The sequence below is a fragment of the Denticeps clupeoides genome, chromosome 20 (assembly GCF_900700375.1).
Source record: "Denticeps clupeoides chromosome 20, fDenClu1.1, whole genome shotgun sequence".
Lineage (NCBI taxonomy): Eukaryota > Metazoa > Chordata > Actinopteri > Clupeiformes > Denticipitidae > Denticeps > Denticeps clupeoides.
In genome coordinates, this window is record NC_041726.1 from 11857002 (window position 1) to 11884180 (window position 27179).

At 41.6% G+C, this 27179-nt stretch overlaps 1 protein-coding gene across 6 annotated transcripts; it reads right to left on the reverse strand.

The window, feature by feature from the left end:
- Positions 1-647: 647 nt before the first annotated feature.
- Positions 648-27179, reverse strand: LOC114770108 (HLA class I histocompatibility antigen, B-38 alpha chain-like). Of its 6 annotated transcripts, XM_028963761.1 has the most exons (10): positions 26326-27179; positions 24789-24933; positions 23753-23770; positions 23391-23421; positions 12079-12160; positions 7292-7555; positions 3877-4149; positions 2753-3052; positions 2019-2053; positions 648-888 (listed from the first exon to the last, which is right to left on the reverse strand). In XM_028963761.1, exons 5-10 carry the CDS (start codon positions 12083-12085, stop codon positions 751-753), a joined length of 1017 nt encoding a protein of 338 aa, XP_028819594.1. In that variant the 5' UTR covers positions 12086-12160; positions 23391-23421; positions 23753-23770; positions 24789-24933; positions 26326-27179; the 3' UTR covers positions 648-750. The 6 variants fall into 6 exon arrangements, 4 of the variants coding, with proteins under 4 accessions (XP_028819594.1, XP_028819593.1, XP_028819591.1 ...); XM_028963760.1 differs by having other exon boundaries at positions 24789-27179; XR_003743304.1 differs by lacking the exons at positions 12079-12160; positions 23391-23421; positions 23753-23770; positions 24789-24933; positions 26326-27179 and adding exons at positions 2590-2646; positions 9710-9893 and having other exon boundaries at positions 782-885.

Here is a 27179-nt window from a genome sequence, read left to right on the forward strand (position 1 = left end):
AAAAAAAAAAAAAAAAAAAAAAAAAAAAGTCATTGAAATCTGATCGTCAGGTGCAAATTCTTAAACATTCGTGTGTCAAAAATAAAGTAGAACTTTTTTGGCCTGTTTCAGCCCAAGACTGACCAAGCAAATACAGGTTTAAAAGCCTGGCTTTCTTTGTGTGCACTATGAGTGCTAGACTGAGAGAGAAAGGAAATGTGTGGGGAAATTAATGAGTTTAAAAACATACATTTTAAACCAATCCATTTTCAAATCTCTTTTGTAATAATTACCTGAAATAAAATTACCTGACAACAGAGGCCGAGATTTGAAAGTTTAAGCATGGATTTACATGGCAGAGCTGCAGTTACAGAAGACGCAAAGACTAACCATACACAACATCGCCATCAGACTGACAGAAATGTTTCATTGCTCAGATTGCTGCTATATTATCCCTAGTGCTGCGTTTTTTAGATATACAAAACCTGTTTTTTTAAATTTATTTATTTCTTTTTGCAGCCACGTCAGAGATCTGGCATGCCCCACACATCCATTTGCAAAGTGAGGGTTCAGCAGCAGGGTGTTCTTGCACAGGGCACAAAACAGGGTACATCAATCGCATGTGTGTCCTGCACGCAGTGACCAGTGAACTACTGACAGATTGAAGGTTTGTTTCATTTGATTTATTTGGTCTGCAGTATTTTTAAGCCCTTTAACTCTGGATTTAAAGTAAAAGTGAAGTAATTGCCATTGTGAAATGTGTATCAGTTACTAGAAGAGAAAGACGGGTGATGAATGTTCCAGATGAGCTATGTCTGGAGGTTCTGGATCTGGCAGCAATGTTTCATTGGTGGCTGGTGCTGCTTTTTCATCAGCATTTGGGTGAGTGGGTGTCGCTTCTAGAGTCTGCTGGGGAAACAGGAGACATGCAGTTAGCAAATATTCAAATATATATTTGTAGACTTACTGTTTGGTTACTAACAAAGAAATGATCTCTATAATTTCAATTCATTTGAACAGTGAGAGACATAACAAAAAATGCATTTAAACAAAGTTATGAATATATTTGCATTTTCATGAATGAAATAAGTATTTCATCCCCCAGCAATCAAGATTTCTGGCTCCCAGTTCTATTTTATACAGGTGAGGACCTGACATTGGGAGCGTCCTGATTAGAAAACAACTCTCCATAGAAACAATCAATCTAGGATCAAAAAGGATGTCAGGCACAAGTTTGTGGATCTACACAAGGCTGGAATGGGCTACAAGACCATCAGCAAGCCGCTGGGTGAGATATTGACAACAGTTGGTTGCGATTATTGGAAAATTCACAAACCATAAAATAACTGCCAATCTCCACACAAAATCTCACCCTGATTATGAGAACGATTTGGAACAGCCCAGAACTACTTGGGAGACTGAAATCCTGCAAGCCCGCAAGGTCGCCCTGCTCAAGAAAGCACATGGCTTTCCTGACAGATCATTTCATGGCTGCCCACTGCTCACTAATGGTGATGGGTAAAAGCAGAGGACACATTTTGTTGTCACGTTGTGTTGTGCTGTGCTGTGTTTCACAATCATTTCACTTCACTAAGTCATCTGTGTATTTATCTTCTGATGTACTTCAGGTATGGGAGTGATACAGTGAGGACAATGGTCACCCAGGAGAGATGTTAATTTCATTCTGTCCCAAAATTAAACAAAACCATCCTGAGAAATAAAAATTGGGACGGGGTTTGTGTGTGTGTGTCTATTGGACGGTTAACTTGCATTGACTTAATTTGAACTAAACTGAATTAATGCTAAATTTAAATACATCATATGACACTTAATGTGGTTTGATAATAAATGTGCATTGTGTTCTCCAATAACTGTGCTATGAATGTGATTGAGAAACACAAGATGTTACATCTCCTCTGTTATGACATGAATTTATTTTGTCATTATTCCTGTGCATAATTGCTAATTTTCAGAGAATTAAAGTCCCATTCAGCTCTGCTCAATATAAACAATTGTCAAAATAAAATGAAGTTACTTACTGAGGGCGGAGAATGATTGGTCCACCATGAGAGTTCTAGAAGAGCAGAAAACATTTAGCAACATTTTATATGTTTAAAGTTTTAGATATTTGTTAATAGTACATCTTTTACCAAATAAAGAAGTGATTAAAAGCATTCAGTGGCTGAATGCTTAAAAGTTGATTTCCCCCTGAGACTATTAACCCAAAGTAAAATTTAAAAAAATAAATATTCAAATCCCAAGTTTAAAATCACCAAGAACACCATTAAAAACAAGTCTTGCAGTCACCACAATGTCCCCCTGCTCAGAAAGACCCATCTTAAGTCTGCCAGTGAACATTTAGATGTTTCAGAAAAGGCATGGAAAAAAAGTGCTGTGGTCAAACGAGACTGAAATCAAGCAAAATGGCATAAACTCCAACTGCTGTATTGGGAGGTAGAGAAAAACGACCGAAAGCACCAAGTACAGAGCCCTCCTTCCTCTGCCAGAACACTGAAACAAAAGAGGAGCTAAAGAATAACCACATCAAGATTACAGCGCATCCTAGACAGTCTCCAGACCTTAATCCTATTTACAAATCTGTGTACGGACCTGAAGTGTTGAGTTGCCAAGTTGTTTATTCTGTCTACCTTCATTAAAATAAAACTACTATAAAAATGAGAAAAAGTTCATAAGCAAAATTACAAATTCAGAAGGGATCAAATAGTCCCCCCCACTGTAAAATGTGTTAAAGAGCTGCTAGAAGCTCCTGTACCTGCACTGTTGGTCCTGATCTTCTCCTCAGTCAGGATCATGTGGATTGGGTCTCCACTCTTGTGCTCCACCACACAGGTGAACTGTTTCTTCTTCCACACATCAGGAGTCACTTTGAGTTCTGCACGTTTCTGGAAGGTTCTGTCATGGTTGGGCAACGTCTCACCAACATCTACATCTTCATGCAGGTCCTGTCCATCTGTCTGCCAGCTGATCTTCACCTTATCAGGGTAGAAACCTGTAGCGTGACAGACCACTGGAGAGGAGGAGTCTGTCTGCAGCAGAGACACCTGAGGAGGGACTAGAGACAGGAAGACAGGAGGGGGACAGGGAGAGAATTTAGAAGAGAAACAGGACGTCTTCATATGAAGATACGTCTTTATTATTACTCATCACTTATTCATTACTTAGGGACAGTGGTGGCCTAGTGGTTAAGGAAGCGGCCACTGCTCACTAAGGGTGATGGTTAAAAGCAGAGGACACATTTCGTTGTGGCACCATGTGCTGTGCTGCAGTGTTTCAGAATCACTTCACTTTTCATTATTTGTCATTGATCATTTGCACGTTTTCACATGATTCCTTCCTTCTATATTGTCTGAAAATCCTTGAAAAGGTAATGAATTAAACAGTCTGTGTGCTTTAAATTTAATGTGAAGTATTTTACACAATGCTGTACAGTGAACAGAAATTTATTTAAAATAACGTTTATAAATGTTGTCAGATGTTTGGCAGAAGCCTGGAGGACGCAATTTTCTAAATTTTATACAAAGTAGAAAATGACAAAAGGGGGTACAATAGTAAAAAGTATTTATAAATGCACAGATACACAGATGAGGAGAAACCCAGAGGGACAGGAAATAATAAACAGGAAAATCAACCACAGGCCTATAACAAATTCTAAATCAGGTGGCCACTCTGATTCTCTCCTCATATTGATTTTAAAATTGTTCTGAAACAATCGCTGTAACTCTTTATTTCTTTGTTTAAATTCTTTTTTTGATAAATATATATTTCTAAAATTCATCAATGTGTGGCTTGCCCCTCTTTGTATAACAGTAATCAATACTGATGTTACATATCAGTCCTGCTGTGTGTTTCTCTGTGTTGTTCTGTGTGCTGCTGTACCTTTTCTCTCCAGACTGATACTCCTGTACATCACATACTTCTTTATCCCCTCAACACAATCATGTACCAGGAATTTCTTCCAATAATTAGCTTCAGCTCCATTCCATTTCTGCTTGATGATTTCTGCCTCTGGTCTTGCAGTTACCCAATCAGTGTTTTTCAAATCCAGACTTATAAAATCTTCTTCATCGTAACCAAACTGACTGTATCCATCTGTAGCTCCATCTTCATCATCCCACTGACATCCGTACATCTGCTGTAAAGTGTGAACTCCTAAGAGATAGAGAATTTTATTCATTAAAATTGTAATCATTGGTATTTCTGCTTTGTAGTTTCCAGTTTAATTATCAAAAAAGCAGTAACTAGTCCGAACTTGAACCTCTCTTTGTGGGGTGCTCCAGATCCATGTTACAGACCGGAGTTGTGTGTCTGTTGGCCCAATTACCTGATTGTTTCAATCTGTGTTTATGTGTATAAATTTACATTTACAGCATTTATCAGACGCCCTTATCCAGAGCGACTTACAATCAGTAGTTACAGGGACAGTCCCCCCCTGGAGACACTCAGGGTTAAGTGTCTTGCTCAGGGACACAATGGTAGTAAGTGGGATTAGAACCTGGGTCTTCTGGTTCATAGGTGAGTGTGTTACCCACTAACACCCTAACATCCTAAATGTATCCTGCGATGTCATGTGCATGTAAGGTCATTTAAATGTTTCATCACTGCGCTGTCGCTGTTCCACTGTTTCTGTTAGAAGTGGAGGAAAATAATTGATACAGCATAATATTGCAATATCTTATAAGCTAATACTGTATTGCTACAGGAACACCAAATATCAATATTTTTTTGTACACAAATTTAGTCCACAGGGCGGTGCTGTTGAGCGTTATATTTAGCAAGATCAGAACAGGTAAGAGTGCGACTACAACCTCCACTGGTAGATGGCGCTGTACAGCTGGGTACTTGAATTACCACTTGGAATTACATGCAGAGTGAAATCGCTGATTGTCATTACAGCGGTCCATTGAACATGTAAATATAGGTAGTATGAACTTCAACATAGAAAATGCATTTTGCAATTCAGACAACACAACCGATTTGAGCAGAAACCATCCAGATACAGTACAGCAGAAACCAAAGCCTATTGACACAAAAACAAAGTACGCTGCAAACAAACTTGCCATCCTCCTTGCCTCACATTTTGTATTTATGTTTAGTGAAGTGGACAATGCAAATAATGTTTGAGTTCAGTTAATTAACATGAATCTAACTGTTTTGCTTTCTTTAGTGTTCACCGATAAGGAATGTCTATGTGCATATGCACTTTATTTTTTGTGTTCAAATTTCAGCTCGGCCCCCTACAAGTACCACACCAGCCTTAGATAACTGACTGGATCCTTAAAGTTCTTGTTTTCAATCTTACGCATTTTATCTTACATTTTTTTGTTTTCACCACTTCAGTTTGTTAATGTGCAAAGACAATAAAGTTACAATTCAGTTCTGAGTTATGTTTTGGCAGAATTATTAATGTAATGTACTGTCATCCACCCAGATCGTACACAGCATGTTGCATTTCAGCTGTTTTTACATTTTCAATGAACTAAAGAATATCCCAATCGTCATGTATGTATCATAATATTGTATCGTGGCCCATGTATCGGGATAATATCATATTGTGAGGTCCTTGCCAATTCCCACCCCTAGTTTCTGTGTACATGGCCAAAACAAGTCGTATGCCCCGAGTGCTGTGCTGTGACAATGACAATCACTTCACTTTCACTTCCTTTATTGCAGCTCCCCAGATGGGAAATTTCCCACCACACTGGAAACTCGGAAGGGAAATGATGTTAAAATGCTTTTCATTGACTACAGTTCAGCATTTAACACAATAATCCCCTCCACACTCACCACCAAGCTGGAGCACCTGGGACTCAGCTCATCTCTCTGTCAGTGGATCTTCAACTTCCTAACCGGGAGACCACAGGCAGTAAGGATGGGTGGACATGTCTCAGCCTCCATCACTCTCAGCACTGGAGCCCCCCCAGGGCTGTGTTTTGAGCCCCCTGCTGTACTCCCTGTACACCCATGACTGTACAGCCACTACTAACTCCACCACCATCAAGTTTGCTTTCCTGATCTCTGACAACGATGAGACGGCCTACCTGGAGGAGGTTGGAAATCTGGTGAACTGGTGCCAGAGGAACAATGTCCACCTGAACGTCAGCAAGACAAAGGAGTTAATAGTGGACTTCAGTACAAAGCAGGAGAGGACCTACCAGACCCCTGTCATCAACAGGAGCCCAGTGGAGAGAGTGGACAGCTTCCGTTACCTCGGTGTTAACATCGCGCAGGACCTGTCATGGTCCTGTCACATCAACACCGTGGTGAAATGCCTGGCAGCATCTCTATCACTTTAGACTGCCCTCCAAGGTGCTTAGGAGCTTCTACTCCTGCCCCATAGAGAGCATCCTGATGGGAAACATCTCAACCTGGTTTGGGAACAGCACCATGCAGGACAGGCGAGCCCTACAGAGGGTGGTTCGATCAGCCGAACGAATCATCCGTACCAAGCTCCCTTCAATCTATCTACAGCAAACGGTGCTGCACCAGGGCCAGGAAGATAGTGAAGGACCTCACCCACCCCAACAATGGACCATTCTCTCTGCTGCAATCAGGGAAGCTATATGAGCACTCAACAACCACAACCAACACTTCATAGGACAGAATGCTAATACACTCCAGCACTTTCAATCACTTTCAATAACCAATATTTGGTTATGTTTGCAATATTTGCATATTGGTTCATTGTTACTTGCAATATTTGCAGTACTGTGGTCTATAGCAGTCGCTAAAGCATTTCTCTGCATATCATACCGTGTATGTGACAAATAAAATTATAATTTGATTTGAATTTGTTGCTATCAGGGCACTTAATGACATTTAATTAATCGTTCCACCTCCAACTCAATTTCTTTTTCATGTACAATTAGGCTTCTTCAGGTGCAATAAGGTTTCTATACACCCTTTAATTTAAATTTTAGATTTTGTATCATATTTTGTATTATATTAGAACATTAACATTTAAAGCATTTATCAGAGGTCCTTATCCAGATTGACTTACAATCAGTAGTGCAGACACTCAGGTTTAAGTGAATGTCTCCACTAGTACTTACATTGCTGAAAATTAATAGGTGGATTAACGCCTTCACTGTTTCTATTCATCTCTGTAAGATTACAGAAGCAGCTTCATCCCTGGGTAACAAATAAAGTTTTTTCTATATAAATGTTGAGTAACTTATTAAGTTAAAATTGATTTGAGTTAAATAAGCAACATTAAACTGTAATTATCACTTCAGTTTAAATCATGTTTGAGCTGTTTGGATTTGAAGAGGATGAAGGTGCTTGTTGCTCTTACCTTGATCTCCAGTCTGATTAAATTCAGTCATGAGCATTTTCAGGTTCTCCTTGAATTTCCATGTAAAATTTCTGAAGCTCTTTGTCTGATCCTCCACATACTTCTCTCCCAGCTCCTTCACCCAGTCCTGCCGGATCTCAAACTGGTTGTTCTTACTGTCGAAGTATCCAGTCACTTCATCATCGAACAAAGTTACACCAACAAATTCAGGAAGATCCTTTATTCCTGTAGCTGCTGTGTACAATCCTGTCCAGGAATGATTCACTGTTGGAGAAGAAACAGGAAATTTAGTACAGCAGTAAATGAATGAAAATGTAGTAAAATAAATATCTATTAATGCAAGATATTTTCTGAATGTATCCTTCATACTTTTGATTCCTTCATTATATATATATGATAACTCTTCATATGAAATTTGATACTTTAATGTGAGAAGCACTCTTCACATGTTTGTGTTGTAGATGTAAATGTGACTAAGTTTTTGTCATTGTGAAACACTGCAGCACAACACACCATGACAAAACAAAATGTGTCCTCTGCATTTAACCCATCACCCTTAGTGAGCAGTGAGCAGCCATGACAGGGGTCCGGGGAGCAGTGTGTGGGGATGGTGCTTTGCTCAGTGGCACATGAGTGGTTCAGAATTGAAACTGAAAATCTTCTGATTACGGTGTGTTTCCCGCTAGGCCAACCACTGCGAGGAAGACCTAATAAGTGCAGGTTCCTGAAATAAAAAATAAAGAATCTCCCCACAACCACTGTACTCAACCAAATGGAAAAATAATTACTGAATATTATATTTACTGTGAAAGTAGCACAATAACTATAATATTGAGATGTAGATACCTATATACACACACACACACACTTGGATAATTGCAATCATTAATGAATTTCCATGAAATTCCAGTTATGCTCTACATGATGTACTTCTAAGTGCTTTCATAGTTAAAAGAATAAATTATTTTTAAAACTTTTTTTTTACTGCAGTAAAACTCATAGCAAGTGAAAATATTAATGGTCTCTAGACTCTCGCCCGTACTTTCCGGATCGGTTCCAAGCATGTGCAACGGTTATGGATCTGTCCGGAGTACGCATGCGCAAGTGGTACGGAATACTGCAGCCATGTTGGGACAGTCCAAGCTCATTCACCTACGCTTCTTGGACAGTACCCATAGATATAGGAAGTTGAGATTTATTGTTATTTCAGCTACATACATGTTAGACAGTACATAGTGAAACGGAACAACGTTTTTCCGGAACCTGGTGCTACATGTAACATTTGAGCAAAGTTACATACTGATATAAAGTGCATAAAGACCATTGAAATCTGCAGAACATCTAGAATACAAATCAAAGGTCATGGGGCCATGGAAATAGCTTCCAACGGTGTATTTTTTTTTTTACATATGCTTCTGTTTATAAAGTTCAAACGGCATGCGATCCATTTTAATTGGCCTGCAGCTAATTAAAAAATATAATGAAATATGGCCCACACATAAAATTAGTTGTCAATTGTATTGTACTTCTTATTTTGCACAAAAGGTGGAACTTGGGCCCTGATCAAGGTATGTTGAACAAGTGTAACCAAAGAAAGATTTTGCTAAGAGAGCAAAAATGGCAGAACCAAAGAAACACAAAATAGCAAGCGAGTGCATAACATTTCTGACACAGTGGGGGATAATGCGAAGTGCATGATATGTGCAGGTTAACATGTGGCCTTTGAGCCTAAGATAAAATGTGATTCACATAAGGCAAATAAGTGAATTTCTCAAAAATTCTATGGCGTTCACAAGTGTCAAAGTGCATGATGTACACGGACTTACACTTGTAGTTCGACCCCAAGCTGAAAGGCACTATATTCATTCATATTAAATCATACGCAGTCTTTCCATTTGGGAATTATTTTGAAACGTAGCATAGAGTCAAAGGCGCGTCGAGTGAAAGGGCGGCTGTATTATTTCAAATTTTCGCAATTTTTCCGGCTGCAGCAATTGTAAAACCCGGCGTAGATCTGCGGATGTCTGTCGAAATGCTAAATTAACTGGTTAAGTTAAGCAGACAGTGGCGAAGCGGAAAATTTGCAGGACCGGATCCATGAAAAACGCAATAGACACACCAGTTAGTACTTACTTATCTAACTTCTTCTTAAAGCACTGGTATTTAACTCGATGGATCAGACAACAAATCACCCGAAAACATCGAGGAGGATCGACTCCGCCTTTTTACCACTCCCATAAAACTTCCCCTGACACAATTCTATCCCAGTCAGTCTAGTTTGTTCTTTATTTTTCTTCATAATAAACCCAATTTTGCATTCTTTAGCCTGGATTTTGTCATTTATCACATGCGCATGACAGTTTAAGTATGTGTATGTAATTCCACACATATTGTTGAGCCGTACATAAAAACACAAACCTCCCCGTGCCAGATCGATTTTCAGGACCAGAACTGTAAAGCAGAGAAAGATGGTCATTTTCAGAGAGTCATCTTGTTCGTAAAGGCCGACGTACGCAATGCGATTTAGGTCTATTTCCACAACCCGTCCTTTCCGGATCGTTTCCGCGAATGCTCAACGGTTATGTTCTGTCCTGAGTACGCATGCGCAAGTGGTACGGAATACAGCAGCCATGTTGGGACGGTCCAAGCTCATTCACCTACACTTCATGGACTGTTAGTACTATAGATATATGAAGTTGAGATTTATTGTTATTTCAGCTACATACATGTTAGACGGTACATAGTGAAACGAAACAACGTTTCTCCGGAACCTGGTGCTACACGTAACATTTGAGCAAAGTTACATACTGATATAAAGTGCACGTGTGCGACAAACCAGCTACATGAAGTGCAAACATGGAACACAGGCAGCGCAAGTCAAGCAGTGCAAGAATAACAATATAGACAGCGCTAGTGAAACGGATCATGAAGGCGCAGAGAGCAAATACGGCTGTAATACAAATGTAATAGAGATATGTTCTGCACATATGAGGCAGTGTGTCTTTACCAGATGTCGCATTCAGTCTCTCATGCCATAAATTCCGCCGTCATATATGGACGGGGTTCCAAGCTCATTCAACCACGCTTCTCTGAAGGTACTCCGGAGTTTTGCGTCGCGTACGGCTGTAATAACGTGCGAACGTATTGTAGTGAACCGCTGTACCCCCACAAACCGAGCGGAGGCAGTGACTTTTACCGGATCTATAAGAACTGAACCAATAAAAGCTTCTGTTATGGCAGCAGCTCACGCCGCCGAGTCAGACGCCAGTGCGCAAGCGCACTACTAGACCCTCCTTTTTATCACCCACAACATTAACCCTTGCAACATACAGCAGAAAACAACTTTATACAGCTTGTCACGGTATTGTGTTGTGTACAGTTCATTGTCTATAGTTCTCTACAAACCCATACAAATGCCAGTTGCTTTGGATAAAGACGTATATATAAATGTATGAGTCGTAAAGGCTACAGGGCTTATCACAAACACTTCCACTTTCAAATTCTTTTTTGTGGTGTTTGCATGTGCCTTACTCTGCATGTAGAAGGAGTCAGTCAAAAAACGCTTCTCTATCAATTAATTCGAGGCTCGGTCGTAAATACGACTCTGACATTTGAAACGAACCAATACAATAAAATGGTTTATGGTCCTTTATTTCTGTATTCCACCTTGTTCCTAATACCTTTAAAAGCAGCGCTAGCCCATCCCAAGATGGCGGCTCTGTTGACGCATTCGCGACCTTAGACGCTCCATTCAACGTCACATCCAGTCTATATGTCTATGACTACTATGATTAGTACCAGCGAAGATGCCAAATAACAAGCGAACGAAAAAACGAATGACCAATGCATAGCATTTCATAAGTAACATTTCATTTTTACCTTTTGTTTGTTATAAAATTGTGTGTCCAACAAGTTATACAGACACTAGGCGTGTTGAAATTAATCGTATAATCGATGCATTGCGATGCAGACATGGACAATATTGCACCGATGCAGTGCAGAACATAATCAATTACATCATAATGACATTGCTTGGTGATTTTCTGAAGTGAAAGTGAAGTGATTGTCATTGTGATACACAGCACACAGTGACACGGTGAAATGGGTCCTCTGCTTTTAAACATCACCCTTAGTGAGCAGTGGGCAGCCGTGACAGGCACCCGGGGAGCAGTGTGTGGAGACGGTGCTTCACTTCACTTTAGATAAAAACGTAATTTAAATGTATGAGTTGTAACTAAGGTGCAACCGCCGGACTGGTGTAAGGTTGACAATCTGTTTCTGAACATGGACAGAGATGATTGACTTGAGAAGAGAACGGAGGCACCACTCTCCACTGAACATAAACAGATCTGGTGTGGAGATAGTCAAGAATACAAAGTTCCTTATCTATTAGAGAACCTCTCCCATAATCAGGAGGTTGCCGGTTCGAATCCAGAGCCGCCAAGGTGCCACTGAGGTGCCACTGAGCAAAGCACCATCCCCACACACCACTCCCTGGGAGCCTGTCATGGCTGCCCACTGCTCACTCAGGGTGATGGTTAAAAGCAGAGGACACATTTCGTTGTGTGCACTGTGTGCTGTGCTGCAGTGTTTCACAATGACACTCCCTTCACTTTCATCACTAGCTCAACAGCCAAGAAAGCCCATGTCCCACTACCTTATATAGAGGGAATATTGAGAGCATTCTGAGCAGCTGCATCACTGTCTGGTTTGGGAACTGGACCTTATCAGACCACAAGATTCTACAGCTATAGTAAGGAAAGCTGAGAAGATCAAAATGGACTTACCAAACATGCTGCATCCGGAAAGCCACCAGCATTGTGAAGGACTCTACACACCTCTCACATGCACTCTTCACCCTCCTGTTATCTGGAAAAAGGTACCGAAGCATTTGAGCCCTCACTGTCAGACTCGGCAACAGCTTCAACCCACAGGCAGTCAGAAAACTGAACTCTCAGGGACTTTGAACTCTGGACTGACACATAGACACTACCTATATTATATTGAGTAATATTATCTATTAAATGCAACGTTCCATTTTGCACAGCAGAATTTGCACTATTTTACTTTGCACTTTATGTAGCCCAGTGTGTCTGTCACACAGGCACTTTATGTCAGTATGTAACTGTTTAATTGTTCCAGGTTCCAGAAAAACTTTTCATTTCACTACGTACTGTCTAACATGTACTGTATGTAGCTGAAATGACAATAAAGCTCAACTTCAACTAACATTTGTGCATCACGTAAATTTGTTTTGGAGTTGAGAAATGCATGTGAAAGGTATTATATAGAGTCATAACATATATTTGTGAATCTTGTTACATTTGTTGCTGAATCAAGAAATATATTTGTGAGTGGTGTCATTTATTGATGAATTTTGAAACATACATAGATGGCTGTATTAAATGCAATGTTTAGTGTATATATCCATGCACAGAAAAAAACAAATTTGAGAAGTGATTTGGTTCATTACAAATGTAATCACTAGATGCTTGCCAATAATGCATTTAAGAAGGAAACATGCATCTTCTCACATCTAGCGTATTCATTTGAAAAAGTATAAAACTATTACATTTATTAGCTTCTTTTTTGCGAGAGATGTGGACATCACTAAATGATCTTACACTCACGTGTTATGTATTATGAATCAGTCGGTGAAATTGTTGCATTGTATAATTTTATCTTGATACAGGGAAAAATAAACCAAAAAGTAAAAAAAAAAAAAAAAAAGGAAACCAAAATGAGCCCTTTAAATCACGTAAGAACTTTCTCTCTGCTGGTTGGTCAGATGTATCACCGCGGGAACAATGAAAGTAAATACAGAAAGCAGATCTGCTGTTGTGGATTATGTTTGCGTAAAAATAGTGGGATATTATGTAATTAAATTTCCGATATTAATTTATATTACATGCATTTACCACATTAGGCAAAAGCGCATGATAGGGTTGTGTATTGGCAAGGATCTCACAATATGATACGTATCATGATACATACTTTACATATTGCGATATGTAGAATATTACAATATGTACAGTATTAAAATGTAAAAACAGAGCTCAGATACAAGATGCTGTGATCAGTCTATCATATTTTGCTATTTCACTCTGCCTGAAATGACAAGCAGTAATTCCAAGTACCCAGCTTTACAGTGCCATCTACAGGAGTGGAGGTTGTAGTCACACACTAATTCTCATCTCTGCCAACCTCCTTGACAAATCCTTGACAGAACCACCCGGTTGTCTACATTTGTATACAAAAATATCAATATTTGATATCCCTGTATCAATTCAATATCATCAATTAAAATGTTGTGATATATTGATTTATTATAACACCCCTAATGCATAACAAGACAACACAGGAGGTGGCAAGCATCAATCATATGGAACTGTGAAAACATCAAAATGTACCCATAAATACCCACTGTTCTCAAATAATGTGATACTATTTGGTCTTGTTTTGGTTCAGTACGAATCACACATGAGTATGCTATTTGATTCGAATTGAGGCTACTTCTTTTTGTTGGCCTTGGTGTTGCATCAGCCTGATTTTCAATGACTCTGATGGACTGATTGGTGAATACGGGGTACTGGCTGTGGGTAGATCTGTGTTTCTTATAAATTGGGCCCACCTTAAGTCATCAGGAGCATGTTTTTTCGGGGAGAGCGGTGACGAGCACCCGGATCCGGGTTACTAGACATGATTGATGAAAGCGTCCGGAACGGCGGCGACGTGACCAGACACTGGGCCGTGACCAGCGGAGTAGTAGAGGGTGGGGCAGCCAGCGACAACAACGCAAGCTAAGTATCCCTGAAGTTACGTCGAAGTTGTAATTTCCGGTTTGCGCGCAATAGTCTGCGGACCCGAAACATGGTCGGGAAGCAGACCAGTTTTAGGATCTTTCTCTTATTAAATAGGTATTTTTATATAGGTATATCTTTACTGAATATTCAGGATTGTTGTGTGAATGGGGGGTTCAGGTAACCAGCCTGGTTCGTTTACTACACTGATTTATTTTACCCACCCAACCCTTTAAGAGTGAATTTGTGGTACTTTACTGCGGTTCGTAATGTGTGTTTGGGGCGATTTCCTATTTTGATTAATTGTGGGTTTGTAGATGTGCTTTGTCACGATTTGCGGTGTGTGTATCGGGGAGGGTGGCATCAAAGTGCCAGTATTGGTGATGTGTACCAGCTCCGGGCAGTGTTTTATTCTGATACGCCCCCAACAGGTGTTATATCTGCTTGACCTAAACAATAAATAGTGTTACTGGCTTGAATTGTACTTTGCGTGTTGCCTGTGTCTGGGGTTGGCAAAGTTGGACATACACAGTAATGCAATGCAATTCAAAATACAGTAGAACCCTTCAGTGAATTGAGCCACACATTGGAAAAGGGGAGGGTCAAAGGTAACCACCATGATACAGTTTTTTCTTTTCACATTTTGCTAACAGAGGAACAAGAGCATTGAAGACCTGTAATTGGTTAGATCTCACAGCTGCCAATGGCCCTCGAGTATTTAGAGTACCTTAAAATATATGGAATGGTTTTTGAGAAGGTTCCCAAAGCGGTGGATCCTAATAGTTAAGGATCCCATCGGCAAAGTGTAAGAGCAGAAAACCGCTGTCCCTGGGGTGTTGGGCATAAATGTGATTTGTCATTGTTTTATTGAATTGTACGATGAATACACATCTGAGCTCTTTCAGTCCCCCCCAGGTGCAAGCCCTGCGAGCGAGTGAGAAGATGGAAGACGTGGTCAATGCTCCACCCCCATTCCTGTCCTTGTTTATATTATGTCCCGCCTCTGCGCTTACTTACCTCATCAGCTCACCGATGTGACAATAATTATTTTACTATGTTCTAGACTTTATCTTGGTTTTAGATTATTTTATTGGTTATTTATTCTGATATTTTAGGATTTTAGTTTAGTTCCTGGCCGAAGCACCAGTAATCCCTAACAGATGACTATATAAGGAAAGTTGGGTTGTCACCTGATTGTACCATTAAATTGCATGTGTTTTAAGTGGAAACAACTAACAGATTATTTCGCATGGAATATTTTTATTTTGATTGTCTTATTGTCTGGTTTTTATACTTTTACCAGTGAAAGTGTACACCCAACCTCTCTTTTGTAACTCTTTGTTTTTCAAGATTTTAAATTGTATATTGAACCCAGCAGCTTAGGTGGCTCAACAATTATGCAAAATTACATATAGGCGGGGCTGCAACCCAGCGACTGGAAATGTACGTGAGGGTTAGTTTCTTGGTGTCTGTCTCAAGTCCAGGTAAATGGAGAGGGTTGTCAGGAAGGGCATCAGTTGTAAAACTTTGCAGATCTTTGTTTGGACAGCCCGACCAGCAACCCCTAACAGGAGCAGCCGAAGGGAGATGTTCCCATTGAATTGCCTGTGAAACCTCAGAGTCTCTATACTATTGTGATTACCTGTGAAGGTTCTCAGTCGTCCAGGTCATGGTTCTCAAAAATGGTTATTTCACTGGCAACTGGACTTGTTATGGATCCTTGATCCTTTTGCTCACTCTGGATAAGTACAGGTTTTGGAGAGTGGGGAGGGATATTCCAATGATTCTCTCAGCAGTCCTGACTATCCTCTGCAGCCTTCTAAAGCCATAACTGTCTGGTTTGGCTCAGCTACCAAATCTGACTTTTGAAGACTGCAGAGGATTATGATTGACAACGTTTCACCCCTCAATTCCAGTGGCCTTTGTCTTTCAGGTGTAAGTGCTGATAAACATAACATTTTGCTCCACGTTTGAATTCATTAAGGTTTATTAGCTCTGGTTGAGCTTGGTTAGACTTGGGTAATTAATTTACATTTACGGCATTTGGTGCTTTCAAGTTACCATCGATGAAGATCAATTCCGGTTCACTAGGACCCCAACTATGAATACAATCTTTGTATCACTCTGTTGTAGATTCTGTACACAAGTTTGACAATAAGTTACAAGTTAATCTAAATATTCTTTAAAGAGGAAGGTCTTGAGCTGTCGTTTGACCTTGAGGGGAAGTTCATTCCACCACCGAGGGGCCAAGACAGAGAAGAGTCTAGATGAATGTTTTCCTTTTACCTTCAGAGATGGAGGGACCAGGCGAGCAGTACTGGAGGCTCGGAGTATACGAGGTTGTGAGGTAGGATGGTGCTAATCCTTGTTTGGCTTTGTAGGCCAGCATCAGTATTTTGAACCTGATGCATGCAGCTACTGGGAGCCAGTGGAGGGAACGTAGCAGAGGGGTGGTGTGGGAGAACTTGGGAAGGTTGAAGATCAGTCGTGCTGCTGCATTTTGTATGAGTTGAAGAGGTCGGATGGTATATAGTGGTAGACCAGCTAGAAGGGAGTTGCAGTAGTCCAGTCGTGAGGTTACTAAGGACTGAACCAGTAGTTGGGTGGCCTGGGTTGACAGATAAGGGTGGATTCATCTGATAGCTGATGTGAGTCGAGAAGGAGAGTTGGTTGTCTATTGTTACGCCAAGGTTGCGGGCTGTTGCAGAAGGAGAGAGCTGCGAGTTGTCTAGGTAAATAGCAAGATCCTGATGTGGTGAAGAATCTGCTGGAATGAATATTAGTTCAGTTTTGGTGGGATTGAGTTGGAGGTGATGGGCTGCCATCCAAGACGAGATGTCTGTTAGACATGCAGAGATTTTGGAAGCGGCATGAAGATCAGAGGGAGGAAAGGAGAAGAGGAGTTGTGTGTCGTCAGCATAGCAGTGGTAGGATAATCCATGTGAGGAAATGACCTCACCAAGTGATCTCGTGTAGAGGGAGAAAAGGAGAGGACCTAGCACCGAGCCTTGAGGGACACCAGTGGAGAGTCTACGTGAGGTAGAGGTGGATCCTTTCCAAGTCACTTGGTAAGATCGCTCATCAAGGTAGGAAGCAAACCACTGCCATGCTGAGCCCCGAATTCCAAGCCTCTTCAGGATTGACAAGAGAGTCTTGTGGTTAACTGTGTCAAATGCAGCAGATAGGTCGAGGAGAATAAGAACTGATGACAGTTTTCCAATCTGGCTGCATGTAGCTGCTTGGTAACCGCCAAAAGGGCAGTCTCGGTGGAATGAGCTGTTCTGAAGCCAGACTGGTTAGGATCCAGGAGGTTGTTCTGTGATAGATGGAGTGATAGCTGGTTGTAGACACAGCGCTCAAGGATTTTGGATAGAAATGAGAGGAGGGAAACTGGTCTGTAATTGTTAATGTCTGTAGGATCAGCAGTGGGTTTCTTTAGGATTGGAAGAACCCTGGCTGTTTTGAAGGCGGAGGGTACGTGGCCAGATGAGATTGAGCTGTTTATGATATAAGAAATGAAAGGGATGAGGTCAGGGGAGATAGTTTGAAACATTGCAGAAGGTATTGGATCTAGTGGACAGGTGGTTGGGTTGCCTGTGGATATAATCTGAATGATTTCATCAGATGTGATCTTAGAAAATTGATTTAGAGTAGTTGTCGAATTTTCAGAAGGAAGAGTAGGATTAGTGGTGGAGAATGTCTCACAGATTTTTTCAATCTTCCCTGTGAAGAAGTTGGCAAAATCATCAGCTGTTAATGAAGTTGGGGCAGGGGGAGTCGGGGGGTTGAGTAGGGATGAGAAGATGTTGTGGAGTTTTTGAGGGTTGTGGGCAGAGGCTTCTAGTTTTGCTTTGTAGAAAGCAGTTTTAGCAGTAGTGAGGTTAGTAGAAAATTTGCGCAGAAGATTCTGGTAATCCAGTAGGTCTGAGTCAAGTTGAGATTTCTTGTATTTTCTCTCCGCTGCTCGAAGAACTCTTCGATTGCTACGCAATGTATCGGAGAGCCAGGGCGCAGGGGGAGAAGTCCTTTTGGGTTTAGTTGATAGAGGACAGAGTTGATCAATGGAAAGGGAAAGTGAGGTGAGGAGAGAGTTAGTAGCGGTCTCTAGTGGTAAGGAGAGGAATGAGTCAGAGGTTGGGAGATGTGAAAGAATGCAGGAAGATACAGATGAAGGTGAGACAGTGTGAAGGTTTTGTCTAATGAAGGATGGACGGGGGACAGTTGTGGATCCTGTAGGTACAGTGAGTGTAAAGGTCAGGAAGTGGTGGTCAGAGATGTGAAGGGGAGTGGAAGAAAGGTCAGAAGTTGGAGAAGGACGACTGAAGACCAGGTCCAAGACATTCCCTCCTTTGTGTGTGGGAGAGATGTTGCTGTTGGTTAAGGAGAAAGAGTGGAGAAGGGGAAGAAGGCAGGATGATTGTAGCTGGGCTGTTGGAAGGTTGAAGTCCCCAAGGAGAGTTAGGGGGGTTTCTAAAGAGAAAGTGCTGAGGAGAGTGTCCAATTCATCTATAAAGGGCCCAAGTGGCCCTGGGGGGCGATATAAGACTATGAGAATGATGTTCACAGGAGAAGAAACTGAGACTGCATGGAATTCAAAAGAAGAGATGCTAAGATGTGTCAGAGGCATTGGTGTGAAGGACCAATTTCTAGATATTAAAAGGCCAGTACCCCCTCCTCTCCCAGTTTTTCTAGGAGTGTGGGAGAACGTGTAGGCAGAAGAGAGGGCAGCAGGTGTAGCTGTGTTCTGTGGGGATATCCAGGTCTCTGTTAGTGCCAGGAAGTTTAGGGAGTGGAGAGTAGTGAGACCAGAGATAAAGTCAGCTTTTTTAACAGCGGATTGACAGTTCCAGAGTCCACCTACCACCCTTGTTTGAGAAGTAGATGACAGGTTGGGGTAGATGAGGTTGTTTGTAACAGAGCCTCTGCAGCGTGAGTATGTTTTTCTGGGTCTGTAGGAGACAGTTACTGGGATAGTTTTCAGACACATGGTTACTGTGAAGAAAAAGGCTAAATGGAGGTTTAAGGAGAGATGCCAGGTTTGAATTTGACAGCTGATGCTTTTCCGCTACAGACATAGTCTATAAATCCCTAAGTCCAGCCCCCTAATTTGCACCTCTGGGAACCCGAAACTATCAGTGATTGACCAGCTGAGTATGATAATGATGCCAATCACTTGGTGCTGCTTAAAACACAATCTACCTTTCAAATACACACAACACAATTGATACTGCTACACAGTCCTACAGCTGAGCTTACAAATAGACAGTAAACAAAATCTAGATCCTACCTTTCCAGAAGAGACTAATACAACGATGGACAAGAAGCACTATAGAGGGTTTAAGTATGATGGGCAGTTGTGGAAAGTAACAAATTACATTTACTCATGTTACTGTAATGGAGTTGTTTTTGTGAGTAATTTGTAATTATTAAGTTGTTTTTTTGGGGTCCTAAATCCGGTCAATTACCAGCCAATCAAAAAATGAAAAGGTCTACACAACAGCCAATCAGAAAATAGCAGTATTTTATCTGGACAAAACGCAAAACAACAAGCAATGAAAAGGTATCTGGGAATTCTTCACATTCTGCTTCCGAAAACTTTGTTGATCCAAACAATTATGATTTGTGCCTTGAGACAGTCCTATCTCGGAGGTCTACAGACAATTCCTTTTACTTCTTGCTTGGTTTGTGCGCTGACATCTTATCTGACATCATTCTATGGTATAGTGTTGTGTTCTGTGTGCTGGGGCAGTGTGGTGAAGACAGCTGATGCAAATAGACTGAACAAGCAGACTAAAAAGGCTGGTTCTGTCCTGGGTGTCAGATTGGAGACCCTGACGGAGGTGTTTGAGAGGAGAATGCTAAAAAAGCTTCTCTGTATCATGGACAACCCCTCTCACCCCATGCATGCCATCAGAGCACACGCAGAGCAAACGCAGCAAAAGACTCATAGCCTCTAAATGCAGAACTGGCCACCACAGGAAATCCTTCCTACCTGGAGCTATTAGACTGTACAACTCCTGTAGGTGATTTTCTCAGGGTTAATACCAATGTTGTTTTTGTTCTCACTCAGATTGTGCAATATTACTCACCTGTATGTTTGTTTAATTCCCCCATCACACGCTGCTACTTTCTCTTTATTCATTACATAAACACAATATCACTTTGCATAATCACTTGCATTTTGACGGATATATTTTTATTAAATATTGAGTTTGAGCTATTTTTGATATTTGCAGTATTCTACTATAATTTATTCTTCAATTCTTATCGTATATATTTATTCCTCTTGTTCCTCTTGCTGCACCGAGCATGTTTTCGACAAAAGAATTTCCCTCGGGATAAATAAAGTTCTTTCCTATCTTCTTATCTTATCTTATTTTATCTTATCTTACATGAACTGTCAATTTTGGGACTGTATATAGACAGGTGTGTGTCTTTCCAAGTGTTTTCTCCATAGGTGGACTGCAACTAAGCTGCAGAAACATCTTGTCACGGTCCATGGAACCAGAACATGAGCACGTGTAGGAGGAGATGAAGAACCCCGGTGCGGTGGGACACAAGGAGGCAGGTAAGTTCCTTCCAACTTATTATGCGAAGGCGAACCGGCGTAAGACGCAACACCACACAGATGTTGTCGTTCGCGTTATAATACACTTTAGTACGGGGGAGGGGGGAGAGGAAGGAGTTCAGGAGAGAGGATAAGGTCAGACATGAAAAGGGTGTGTAGAAGGCTGGGTGAGAGCAGTAAGTGGTCGCCAGAAATTCGCAAACCCAAGAAACCGTTGCAGTTGTTTCAGCGTCGTGGGTAGGGGCCACGATGCCACTGCTTCCAGCTTCTTGGGCTCCATGGCCACACCCTGGGGCGAGATGGAACGTGGTGGAGTGCTGGTGGAAGGCGCATTTTTCCAACTTACAGTACAGTCGGTGGGTGAGCAATCTCTTTAGGACTGCTCTCACATGTTGATGTGGGATTCCAAGGTGGGTGAGTAGATGAGGACATACACCCACCGTCCCAGCATGTCCTAGAGAGCGTTGTTAAAGAACTACTGAAAGACGGCGGGTGCATTGCACAGTCCAAATGGGATAACTAATGACTCGAAGTGACAAGTGGGGGTGATGCTCTAACTAATGAGTGGTCTATGAAGTTTCCAGCTGCCCCGAAATCCACGGTGGTGTAGACAAGGTGCTGACTCCATTCCAGGATGGCTGGGAGAGTGAGTCGTGAGGTTGGCGTCAGAAAAGGAGGAAGAAGTGGGCCAGTTGATCGGGCCGCTCTGATTAGCTGGGCGGCCCATTATCCGGATGAATAGGGCAGGTTAAGCGGTTGTGTGAGGGGGAAGCACAGTATGCACACAAGCCCTCCCGAAAACGCCGCTGTTACTCCTTATTTGTGAGGGCTGCCCGTCCAAGCTGCATGGGTTCCCCCCGAATGTCTGGAGGAGTAACGGTGGTTCGAGGGGGTGAGAACGGGGGTCGAAGGGTCCAATGCACTATTGGAGTGGGAGCCGCAGTTTTCAGGTGAAGCGCCAGCTGGATCAGTGCTTCATAGGTTGCTGGAATCTCCTGTTGCTGGCTGAACATCTCACCGCGGATTCAGAGCCATTCATTCATAGTAAATCATCCGGAGGGCGTGGACATCCAGCGGAGATGATACAACTACGACGCGAGGCCTTCCACGCAATCTGCCATCCTCCTCCATGAACGCGGGATAGGTCAGCGACGCGGAAGCGGGCACGTACAGCCGCGCGGCCGCCCATTCGGCAGCCGCACCGGTCAACTGCGATCGATAACTGGGGTAACGGCGAGGCTGCAACTCGAAAATCAGAGACAGGGCGGTTAGGAGTGCCTCGCCGCTCCCCTCGGTCCTGTTCCATCGCTTCGGGAGCGCCAGACTGGGTTCAGGAGCCACGGGGGGGGGGAGAAGACACTGCGCTGCGTTCACCTCTTCATGCTCACGGTGCCCAGCCGCCACCTCATGTAACCGCTGCTGCATTTGCCGAACCTCCTGCGACAGACATTCGATGAGGTTCTCCTGGCGCGCTACCCGATCACATAAAGCAGCGAAATCGGAGAGATTCACAGTGGTCTCAGTCGTTCTGTCACAGTCCACGGAACCAGAACGTGAGCACGTGTAGGAAGAGACGAGGAACCTTGGTGCGTTGAGACGCAAGAGGCAGGTAAGTTCCCTCCGACTTACTATGCAAACGTGAACCGGCAGTACAATCTAGGACGGGACAGGACAAGAGGAAGGAGGTTCAGGAGAGAGGATAAGATAAGGTCAGGAACGGTCTTACTTTTCGAAGAAGGATTGGAGCCGATTCTCGTTGACGTGTGTCAATCAATGACTGAGCGGCTGGCAGTGGCCATCTTGCCAATTTATAGGAGTCACGTTACCTCGTTTCTGTGTTGCTTCCAGTCACGTGGATGGAATCATGTGACACATCTCAAGTATGATATGGGGGAACAGGAGGCACCTGAGCTCAATTTTGAGCTTCATGGCAAAGTGAATAATTTCTCAGTTGTGCTTTCTCATTTTTTGAAACTATTAATAAATTTGCCAAAATCTTTTAAAATTTTTATTTACTTTGTCAAAATGGGGTGTTATATGTATAGAGTTCTGAAGAGGAAAAAAGGTTGCAACATAACAAAACATAAAAAGAAGGTTGCAACAACACTTTCCGGATGCACTGTATATGCTTTTTGTGTATTCTTTTCATTACATTGCTCAAACTGAACAAAATTTTACAGTTTAATACTTTGGATTTATTTTCTATTCTATTTTTTGTTTTATGGGGTGGTCTGAACATAGTTTGCACATTATACAAAAGTTGAATGAAAAATGTCTAGTACTGTATTGGATTTATGATTTATGAAGTAATTGAAAGTAACTTTTACTCAAAGTAAAATTTAAATTAAATAATTTTTACTTTTAATTGAGTAGATTTATAGATTGGTGCTTTTACATTAACTTAGGTAGAAGTTAAGCAAAGTGAAGATACTTTTACTTAATTACATGTTTTCTGTACTATTTTCACCTCTGATGATGGGTGTCATCTGTAGTGGCTGCAAAGTCCATTGAGACATACTGCTTGTGATTTTGCTTGGGCTATACAAAATTTAATTGTTTTTCTGGATAAGGTAGTGAGAAATCTAATTACAGATGCTTTTAGAGAGAAAGACAGAGAGACTGATCTATAAATGGAAATATCTGAGGGACTGGCATTTTAATTTTTCCTCTTAATCTGTGATCCAATGTAAATGTATAATGAAAACAATTTATTATAGTTGCAGAACACTACCTTATGTCTGGAGAAGGCTGAAGCTGTTTTGCTGGAACGAAAAAAAAAAAAAAAAGAAGACAGTGTTCGTTGTTACCAAGTAAAGGAAGCTTATAAAATGGCATTTTAAATATGTAGTTAAGCAGGTTTTATAATCTGATAAGAAGAATTGATAAAGGCATTGAAATTTCTTTTCAATTCCCATTCCTTATTGCAAATTTGTGTATACATGTGTTTCACTTCTTTTAGTAGAAATACTAAGTATGAGTATACATACTAAGAAATTTGATTCTGGTCAATGGTGTCACTCAAATACAACATTATAAATCAACAACAATATAAAATATAGTTCAGCAGTGTAGGAGGGTGACTGCGAGAGGTACCTCAAGTAAGATCAGCGACTGGACGAGTATCGGGAAGGCAGGGAGGAAGGACAGGAAAAACAGGCAAGGTAAGTAAGTACATAACTCCACATGTGTTCATTCATAGTTTTGATGCCTTCAGTGAGAATCTACCAATGTAAGTGGTCATGAAAATAAAAAGAAAACACATTGAATGAAAAGGTGATTCCAAACTTTTGGCCTGTACTGTATTTTATGTGCTGCATTAAACAGGTTTTAAAATAATCTATTAAACGTAGCTTAAATTATACGATTCGAGCTGTTAAACAATATATTGATCATCCGGTTTCTTAATACAATAGCAGATGACAAACAAAAGGTCCATTACTCCATTAAAAACTCTGCATCATTTCTCAATATTGGAGAAATGGGAACTGGAGGACTGAATTTCAGAAAATTCAGAAAATGGAGTATTGAATTTTACTTTGGGCAACTCAAGTTTACTTTAACTCAAGTACATGGTTTGTGTACTTCGTCCATTTAAGATTTTTATATCTATTCTGAAATTCTCAACATATATATGAACATATGAAATTCTCAACAATATAAAGTTGGATAAAAATGTATGATGTTTCAAAGAAGCAGCCATAAACATACATTTACAGTTGTGGCACACCCAGTTTGAAGAAAGAGCAAGACAGAGAACAAAATACCACTTCCCTCTTCTACCATTAAACCGTGTAATGTATTGATCAATACTAAATTCGGCTGAAAATGATACTTAGTGCTGATCAAGATGGCTTTTTTATGAGAGTAATACTGACTAGTTATCACCATTATTTGTAATTTAATTCCGGATGTTTTAGACAGGCTGTCTAGACAGGGATGAATGCAGGCAAACTGACTAAACGATTACTCTGTTGTGGCATTTGCATTTATATCTGTATTTATTAATCTATTCCAGACCACACTCAAAGTTGACAAACCAGGGTTAAGTTTTTTAGGACACAAACAGCTGAACAGCACTAGATGGGTAATTGTACAGCTCATTTTAAATATATATGTAAAGAATACAAACCTCCTGAAGCAAGACACCAGAAACGGCAACTTCAAATCTGACTCGCTAACCAGGTACCTGATGTGTTGTGTGACCAGCAGGGCAGGTTATTCAAATGCAAACAAAAGTGAAACCTCTTTGCCAGGACGGACGTTAATAAAATTTGCTGTAAATGGAGAGGGTGAAGAAAAAATGTAGACTCATTTCAATTACACCTGAAATACAAAGGCAGCGTTTAGAGTATGAAAAGTAAATCTGTAGACGCACGTTAGAACTGTAGTGTCAAACTGGCATCAGGAGCAGGCTTGCTCGATTGTCTTTTTCATAAATAAATTGTTTTGAATTTTCATGAATTCAAAACAATATTATTCATGCATGCTCAAATTCAACTCCAAATAAATTCAAGGTCAGAAATTCAACTCCAAAATCAGCGATCACTTTGACTCAGCATGTCATGTAGAATGTATCAGTCCCACGATGGGTTACACTGGTGAAGCGACAATATGATTCTGGTCAATGAATCAAGAGCCTGGATGCCAGCATATCCGTTATGTTATTTATTAACTAATTTGTGTGGAAGAGTGAATGTGTGTGTGTGTGGGAAAGTGTGTGTATGTGGTCTGCAGTAAACAGAGAAAAATATACATTAGCACACATGCAACTGATATGAAACACAACACTGATTAATAACACTGCTGACAGTAACCTAAAATGCATCAGACAATACAGTCATACATAAGCAGCTAACCAGCACTAGAAAATATTACCCAGAATATAAATATAGGCAGCTAAAACACAAGAAAGATTATTGAACCTTGTTAGCTTAGTTCTAATAATAGGCGGAAATTAGCATAAGACTTAAATGATTCACAAACATCACAAACTCTCTCAGCATATAAAACAGTATGAGAGGATAAACAACTCAAACACACAAGCGTGAACAACGCTCCTCAGCACATATTTAGTAAGGAGAGTAAAAAGGCTTTTGCATCAAGGCTCTCTAGGTGCAAGCACCTTGTGGTCATACACTTGTACAGGATCCCCCATTCTTCTCTTGACGACGTCTGACCTTTATCACAAATGGCCCAAAGCAGTCTACTCCCACGGAGTAAAACAGAGGTTTATACAGGCGTAACCTGGAAGGTGAAAGATCAGCCATTCTAGGAACTTGGGGTTTGGCATGCCATAACTGACAGCTGGCATTTGCGGATGACCGCTCTGCCTTGAAGAATCCAGTACCGGTGCTGAAGTTTGGCTAGAACGCTCTCAGTATCTGGGTGCTTAAGGTGTTCATCACAATCCTTTATCAGGAGCTTTGTGGCGTGATGTTTTTGGTCGAAAATAATTGGATGAATCGTGTCAACATCAAAGTCAGAGACACGTCGAAGTCTCCCTCCGACCATGATCAGTCCAACAGCCTCATCGTATTCAGGTGCCAAAGCACTCAACCAACTGTCTGGTCAGAGGGACTGATCAAGGCCTTGAGAGCCTTGACTTCATGTGGGAATGATTCCTATTGAGCTCATGCAGCAATGGTAGTCAGAAGCCTCATACGTACTGTCTCTGGAGGGAACAGCCGCCCCGTGTGGTTCCCTCACTGTGGCATGGATGAGCTCTTGCCAAGTCGGGCACTGCTCAAGGTCCTGGGCTGAAGTCTTCACTACTGAAGTAGCTCCAACAAAGGCACCCTTCCGAAGCTCACCTTGGTCTGGTTCAGGACGTGCTGGGCATGGTAGGCCACTGGGCAGGTGAATTCAGTAAGAATTTGGAACCCGATCTCCACTACTGGGGTTGCACAAATGCCTGTAAAGGTAACGTTAGGTTCTCTGATAACATGAGTGAGGTATCTCACTATGGGAATGCCCTCAGCGTGACCGATCGTGGAAGCACCTGTCACGCTGGAGAAAAATGACGGATGGCAGGGGGAAAACAGTTTATTTACAACAAAAATACGTCAGGGAAAAAAGGTCAAAAGTCCAATGAACAAAACCACCGCGCCTTGCGCTGAACCGAGGGAAGGGGCGGAGTCCCACTCGACCCTCGGGCGGGGTCCTCCTCACGAGCGCTCCTGCACAAACGGCCAGGCAGGTTCGTGAGACTCCGCAGGGGTCTGGGGCGTTTGTACTCACAACCACGCTTGACAGACACAAAGGGGATCAGACTCCGGTAGTCGCGTTGGAGAATCGCTCTGTAGACTCTGGATCACGCGGGTCTTTTATAACGAAGCGGATTAGACTAAACCAGCCGCACCTGACGCTCGTTAGCCCGTGAGGATCACTAGCCGTGCCGAAGGAGCCTGGAGAGGGAATGTGTTGAGGAACCCACGACCCAGGACTGTGATAAGGGACACGCCCCGTGCACACTAGGGAATTGGGACTTACCCGGGCACCCGCGGCTACACGACATGACACG

Excerpts from the sequence above, each read along its gene's own strand:
- LOC114770108 (XM_028963758.1), bottom strand. The coding sequence starts at position 9,767 with ATGACCATCTTTCTCTGCTTTACAGTTCTGGTCCTGAAAATCGATCTG. Across the intron at positions 7,556-9,709 it reads AATCGATCTGGCACGGGGAG|TGAATCATTCCTGGACAGGA; the intron begins GTTTGTGTTTTT and ends CTTCTCCAACAG. Across the intron at positions 3,053-3,876 it reads TATCAGTCTGGAGAGAAAAG|TCCCTCCTCAGGTGTCTCTG; the intron begins GTACAGCAGCAC and ends TCCTGTCTCTAG.